Source organism: Adiantum capillus-veneris, chromosome 4 (genome assembly GCF_014529385.1).
Source record: "Adiantum capillus-veneris isolate H3 chromosome 4, ASM1452938v2, whole genome shotgun sequence".
In the NCBI taxonomy this organism is placed as follows: Eukaryota; Viridiplantae; Streptophyta; class Polypodiopsida; order Polypodiales; family Pteridaceae; genus Adiantum; species Adiantum capillus-veneris.
The window spans coordinates 55,384,837-55,392,328 of record NC_140934.1 but is presented as its reverse complement, the minus strand read 5'-3'; the positions used below and the strand labels follow the sequence as shown (position 1 = coordinate 55,392,328).

The window sequence follows — 7,492 nt, the reverse complement described above, 5'->3', positions numbered from 1 at the left end:
TGCACTTGTTGAGAGGGATAGTAAGGGGTGTGAAGGGGGAAGCACAACTTATATTGATCCCTTGTAATAGCCAATCTCACACACAAAGGCAAATACAATCTCCCTCTCTTAATTAGCAACAAAACACATACATATAAGCAATGTGCAACGACCTACAAACAACAAATCAATTTCTCAAAGAATACAAAACCCTTTCCACGGGGGCATGCAATTGACAGGAGGCATGATAGTGTGTAAGCAGTGAGCACCCTTCGTGAGTCCCATTTACTAGACAAATTGTCTTTCCCTGAAACACGTTCTAAACAAAGTTCTCTCAGATTCCACAATCTTGGAAAGCAAATTTCATTTTAATGAGACGCAAGTAATCAGTTGGAACTTGGTATATTCTCTCTCTCTCTCTCTCTCTCTCTCTCTCACTCTCTCACACACACACACACACAGAGTAGGTCTTGACTCGTTATAGGTCTGTTTGGGACCTCTCTCTCTCTCTCTCTCTCTCTCTCTCTCTCTCTCTCACACACACACACACACACACAGAGTAGGTCTTGACTCGTTATAGGTCTGTTTGGGACCTCTCTCTCTCTCTCTCTCTCTCTCTCTCTCTCTCTCTCTCTCTCCACATTGGTTAATTCTAGGAACATGCAATTGTGACGAATTTTTGACGTGGAGCAATGCCTCTTGATGGTGGGCAGGAAACCTGCTGACAGAAATGCCTCGCAGCGGAGTCGAAAGCAATCAGAGGTTACTAAACAATCAGTGTGGGTTGATGGCTTGTACATTCCCAGCTCTTGGGTTCATGACCATCATCTCAACCGGAGAGGGCCAGCACAAGCGTATGATCGGCAGGTGCCTGACAAGAATGAAGCCTCTGCTTTTGTTGCCTTACTCAGAGCTTGCGCAAAGAATAAGGATCTTTGCCGAGGTGCTGATGCACACGACGACATTGTACGCAAAGGATTGCTCTCATTTTGCTCAGATGCCCTTGTCATCATGTATGCCAAATGTGGTGCTCTTACAAAGGCAAAGCATCTGTTTGATGCAAGTCTGAGCCGGAGTGTCTTCACTTGGACTGCACTCATTTCTGGCTTTGCTGAGATGGGTCAAGGTCGAAACGCTCTCAATTATTTTGACCGAATGCAGGGTGAGGGCCTCTCTCCAGATGCAGTAACATTCACTTGTGCCCTGAAAGCCTGTGGCAGCATAGGAGCAGCTGATAAAGGGAAGCAAATTCATGACGAGATTGTAAAGCAGGGTTTCTTGGGCCATCACGTAAAACTTGGAAACACTTTGATAAACATGTATGCTAAGTGTGGTGCTCTTACAAAAGCACATCAAGTGCTTAAAGAGCTTCCGTCTAGGAACACTGTTTCTTGGAATGCGTTAATCGCTGGATACACAGACCAAGGTGAAGGCAAGAAAGCACTGCATTGTTTTGAAGAGATGCAATCTGAGGGTCTGCCTCCAGATAAAGTGACCTTCATTTGCCTGTTGAAAGCCTGTGGTAGCATAAGAGCTTCTGACAAGGGGAAGGAACTTCACGATGAAATTGATAAACGGGGGCTGTTGGAAGACAATTTGGTCCTTGGGAATGCCCTTGTGGATATGTATGTCAAGTGCGGTGCTTTGAAAAGAGCTCGAGAAGTTTCAGATGGGCTCTCTAATCGGGATGTTATCACATGGAATGCATTGATTGCAGGATATGCCCAACAAGATGAAGGTGAGGAGGCGCTAAACTGTTATGAGCTGATGGAGGGTGAGGGCTTTTCTCCGAATGAAGTGACTTTCATCGGCATCCTGAAAGCCTGTGGCAACATGCGAGCAGTCGACAAGGGTGAACAAATTCATGATGAGATTTCTAAACAAGGGCTGCTGCAGGCTAATCTTCTTCTGGGAACTACTCTTGTGGACATGTATGCTAAATGCGGTGCTCTTGATAAAGCACGACAAGTGCTTGAGGAACTTCCTGAACGGAATGTGATTGCTTGGTCTGCATTAATTGCAGGGTACACAGAACATGGGAAAGGGAGAAAAGCAGTAAACTGCTTTGAGGGAATGCTACATGAAGGACTTTCTCCTGATGCAGTGACATTTATTAGCATCTTGAAAGCATGTGGCAGCATAGGAGCAACTGACAAGGGGGAATTCATACACAATGAAATTGCGAAACAGGGGTTATTGCAAAAGGATATTGTGCTTGGCACAGCTCTAGTGGATATGTATGTCAAGTGCGGTGCCCTCACTAAAGCTCAACAAGTTTTCGAGGAGCTGTCTACCAGGGATGCTATCTCATGGTCTGCACTAATCACTGGGTATGCCGAACATGATGAGGGTGAGCGAGCATTCAAATGTTTTGAACAGATGCAACGTGAGGATCTTTCTCCAGATGCAGTGACTTTCATTGGTATCTTGAGGGCCTGTGGCAGAATGGGAGCAGCTGACATGGGGGAGAGAGTTCATGATGCAATTGCCAAGCAGGGGCTTTTGACAAGTGATATAGTACTCGGTACAGCTCTGGTGGATATGTATGCCAAATGTGGTGCTCTTGCCAAAGCACAACAAGTTTTTGAAGAGCTTCCCATTCGAAATGTTGTCTCTTGGTCTGCCTTGATTTCTGGTTATGTCCAGCAGGGCGAGAGCGAGCGAGCACTAACTTGTTTCGAACAGATGCTGCAGGAGGGCCCCTCTCCGGATGCAGCTACGTACTTGAGTGTGCTTAGTGCATGTAGTCGCTTAGGCCTGGTAGAAGATGCTCAAATGTACTTGGGAAGTATGAGCTCAAGACATGGCATGAAGCCAGATTCCGAGCATTACAGTTGCTTGGTTGATCTTTTTGGGCGTGCTGGGTACCTTGATAAGGCGATAGGTGTGATTGAGAAGATGCCGTCCTTCGAGAGTGGAGCTTGGTCTGCTATTTTGGCTGCTTGCCAAAAATGGGGAGATGTGAATGTTGGAAGGTGGGCATTTAAACATGCAGTACAAGTGGACAAAACTGAAGCATCATATTATGTCAGCATGGCAAATATCTACACTTCTGCTGGCTTGCATAAAGATGCAGAAAACATTGAAGCCATGAGAAAGGAAAATAAAGCATGGAAGGATCCTGATAAAATGGTACATCGTATTGGTGCAAATGGTACTTATAGTCAAGCTCGGGACAGTTATTCCTCGAGCTTGCTTCAAGAGCCATGAAACATGCATTTTTAAACATACAAGGGTTGTCTATTTGATATGCTTACTGTCGATCTGTTGTTTGTTGCTGCTGTGTATGCTACATCATTTGGGACGGCCATTTTAGCTCAGCAACTGGTGTTGCTCTTCTTATACTCTTCAGGCAAGGTTTCACTTACCGCTTGATATTGCAATAAGGTTCTCAACTTGAGACTTTTATCAAAACCAATGGCTCGTTTTTGACACAGGTGCACGAACATAAATGTGATTGCTTGCCTGAGGAAGGATGCATTCATTACATTAAAGCGAGGTACAAATCCTCCAAACCCTTTAAGGAGTATCTCTGCATTTTGCAAGAGTAGCAGATTCTTCTTCCTGTAGTTATTATGGACTGACACTGGCCACACATTTGTACAAATGGAGAAAGTTTTAGAATTGAATTGTATAGTGGAAGACCTCAGAAGCAACTATGAGGCCCTTTCCAAAATACCTAATCATTTTTTCAATTTTGTAATTCAAATAGGCCCTTAACTTTATCCGAAAACAGACTCCCTGTCGACTGCAACTCTCGCTGCATGATTTTGTGTCCAATGAGGAATGCACCCAAAGAACAATGTAGTTTACATCTGAGGGTGGTCAGGAAAGGAAACACAAAAGAGGAGTCTGATATGCTAACCTAGGCTACCAGGAACTGTTCAGCAGCTTGTCATGTTCTTCGAAAGGTCGCATGCCCCTCCTGGGTCCTGTTCAGAAGCCGTTGAAGGCCACCAAATTGCCCCAAAAGGAGGTGAATAAGCTGTCTAAGGTGGCTTTTCTCACTTACAGCTGCCATCAATGGCAAGACGGAAAGGGTGCTTCCGTCTATCACAAAAACAAAGCTGTTAGTTTGCTGGAGTTTAGCTCCCAGTGTATTCATCAGTTTCTTGTGGCAGGAGAGGGGCTCTTGCAACTGCATTATAGAAATCCTTTCAGCTTTCATATTGGTAACCCAACTCCCTTGTCTATCTCTTATTCGAGTGCTTTGCCTGTAGTCATGCTTCAAGTAACACTGTCCCAGGTGTGGATGCCATGTTTACATGCAAGAAGGCAAAGCATCAGGAGCCGTACTTTCTGTATAACTGCTGGACACGTCCACATGCAATGCATGAGAGTCTCCTGACCCAAGCAGCTGCCAGCCCCCCCCTCAGCTAGCTGAGAATGACAATGTGCATACCTGGAAGAGAATGAGATGTAGGTGCATGAAGCCCAACATGTAGGCAAATACTTCTAATGGCTCCAGCCAGAGGTGCATAGCAAGGCTTTTGTTCTATGTGTAATTTGCCCCCATCTCTGGTATTCACCTGGATTCTTGAATAGGTATCAGCATCAACGTTGGTGTGAGCGTCAGTAAGAAATTGGTTAAATATCCATCATGCTCATGTTGATCTTGCAGAACACTGTATCAACATTTATACAAACTTTGTAGTATTCTTCACAAGTTGAAACCTAATAAACCTAAATTTTCAATTGACAAAATACGAAAATTAATCCATGCGATCTCCAAAGAGTTGGTCTATAGGTAAGGCTTTGGCCTCTCCACCTACGGGTCATGGGTTCAAATCCCCCATTGGATGACACTCTAGAGGGACACCTTGTGCTCACATTGCTAGGGCTCTTGCCCTTGGACACTTGAGTGCATCCTCCTCCTGGGGGTGGGTCACCCGAGAAGGAGATTCCTAGCTCGTTGCTACAAGTTTCCTCCGGCGTTCCCAACACGTGGTGCATCAATTAGGTGGCCACGGTGATGCCTACGTGTCGCTCTTGCCTGCTGGTACGTGGCCATGTCAATATTTGGAAGGGATAAGCACCTCTGCCTGTGGGTCTCTGGTGTGTCGGGGAAAAAAAATTCCATGCGACCACACACGAAGTCATCAAACTGGCAAGTTACACAATTCCTGCTGAAGGACACGATGAAATATCAACTGTGGAGCTCCTGGTCAATCACCCACTGTGATATACCTATAGTTTGGGCACACGCATATGATCGAGCAACGGGTCATGGCTTGTGACCGGAATAGCGCAAGCTTATTCTCAAAAGATGCAACTGGGGATTTCCCATGTAGGGCGGCGGCTGTTATGTGTGTGTGTGTGAGAGAGAGTGTGATGAGCCTTCATGACTTGTGTGCGTGTGCGTGTGCGAGCGAGAGAGAGAGAGAGAGAGAGAGAGAGAGAGAGAGGGGGAAGAAGAAGAAGATTGTTTTAACGTGTAGTAGGAAACCATTCCAAGAGACGTCGCCTTAGTCCTTAGTGCGCAGTACTAGTACGGCCAACCGCCTGCGGCCTCTCTCTCTCTCTCTCTCTCCCTTTTTATCACTTGCAAAGGGGCTTGGTGCTTCTCTCAGTTTTGGAGTTCAGCCTTCGTATCACAGATTTTGACACATGTAAAGGGCTCCTCCTTCCGTCATATTATGTTAGTTTAAATAGGTGAAGGTCGTTCAATTTGTATTACTTGACAATTGTCCCAAGGGGCTTTGAAAGTTTTGTGGATAGAAAGACAAGACATCATTGTCTTTTAATTGCTATTTTTCAAAATTGCATTCACATTTTTGGATTAAAAACTGTTTTTATAGGAGTTTGCTCCCATGATATGAGGTATTAATGAAAGGTCTTTTCATTTAATTACTTCATGAAAATTCATTCCATTATCTTGTTTTATTATTTTCTATGTTTATTTAATTAATATTTTTTTTAATAAAAATAGCATTAAAATATTTTTCGTGTTTTAAATTTAAATTTTATTGTTCTTATATTACTTCTCTCTCATTTTATTATATTCCAAAATGTTGATATGTAATGTGCACCTTTCACATTATTTAAGTGGGGCTCTTTGAAATAAATAAACTACTTGTGATTATAATTGTATAATAGATCATACAACTTTATATTAAAACACACCAAAAATACCATGTGATTATGGGCACGTATTTAAACTTACTTTCCCTCATCTCCCCTTAGCTTAGCAAGCTTTCGTGCCTCTTCACCTTGTTTAGTGCCTTGAGTCCCCAGCTAGCCACATGGCATGATCCAGGCCCTTGCCCTATACCCAATCGCACGGCCAGGACAAATAAAGATGTCATAAAAACTTATATCTAATACTCCCAAATGATTTTCTGATGTTAAACTGATCATTTAATATGGGGAAGTACCAGGAGAGTAAAAGCTAGAATATTGGTAAGGCTGCAGATCGACCACAGTCAAGGATCCAAAGGAGGGAAAATAGGGATCCAAAGGGGAATAGCCTGCAAAAGAGCAATGTGCTTCAATGGGGCTTAAAAGACCTAGGATTCAGCTCCATTAAGACTTCCATAGGCTAAGGTTCCAAAAATTAAACATTTTATCCAATGGCCAAAGTGTAGGAGAATTGGATGGTCATGGGGAAGACTAAAAAGTCTTCCCACATCCCTAGGAAGGAGGGGGTGAGCCCAATTTGTAGGGGATGAGAGAGAAACACACACACACACACACTCCAAGACTTCCCCTTATCACAAAGGGAATACTGGACACATGTCAAGTTCCTAAGCTAGTTGCCCCCAACCTCCCCTCAAATCCTATTGGATGGCCATAGAGGTGGAACAGTGAGAATTAGACTATAGTAAATTTAGTCTAATCAATTTAAAATGCTTGATAAAAGAACCAATAGAAATTAAGCTCCTTAGAAGACTATTCGACAGTCTACCAAGGGGTCAAATGAGCATTCAGCAGCCCAATGGCTTGCATGATTCCTATTGGCCAGAAGACAAAAAGGCCCAATGAGAGTCTAGATGAATTATTTAAATACCTGAAGCTCTCACAAAAGGGAAAAGGGGGACACATGTCACAAGGCTATCACTTATGCTTCTTAATTGTCATTGGCTAAGCTCTACAGGGCCCAATAGGATGCCAGCATGAGCAAATAGCAAGAGGGGTCGACCAAGAGAGAGAGGGGGACTGATTTTCCAAAGGCATTGACACACACACACTCACAAAACTATGTGTAGAGCCAAAAACTCTCTCTCCTTCTCCAAGCTTTATGGAAAGCTCATCATCTTCTCCAAGCTTTTGAGAAGGGAGGCCTACACCAACAACTCTTGGCTTTGTGATGCAAATCCAATCAAGAGCCAAGCTTCAATGGCATGCTCATCTCCTCTACCATGCTAATTACTAAGCTAAGCTATGCTATTAGAGTGATTATGTGAGGAGAATACTTCTTTCTCATAAGATACCTCTTCTTCCTCTCAATCTATCCTCATTCCCTGCTAGCTCTCACCATTTTTGAAGGTGTGTGAGGTCTTGGGATTGAGGCTTG

The 7,492-nt window shown here is 43.8% G+C and overlaps 1 protein-coding gene across 1 annotated transcript; it reads left to right on the top strand.

The window, feature by feature from the left end:
- Nucleotides 1–424: 424 nt before the first annotated feature.
- LOC147459200 (pentatricopeptide repeat-containing protein At2g33680-like) lies at nt 425–3,896 on the top strand. Its single transcript, XM_086510512.1, has 2 exons — nt 425–3,331; nt 3,417–3,896. Exon 1 carries the CDS (start codon nt 682–684, stop codon nt 3,187–3,189), a length of 2,508 nt encoding a protein of 835 aa, XP_086366638.1. The 5' UTR covers nt 425–681; the 3' UTR covers nt 3,190–3,331; nt 3,417–3,896.
- The last annotated feature ends 3,596 nt before the right edge of the window (nt 3,897–7,492 follow it).

Excerpts from the sequence above, each read along its gene's own strand:
- LOC147459200 (XM_086510512.1), top strand. The coding sequence starts at position 682 with ATGGTGGGCAGGAAACCTGCTGACAGAAATGCCTCGCAGCGGAGTCGA.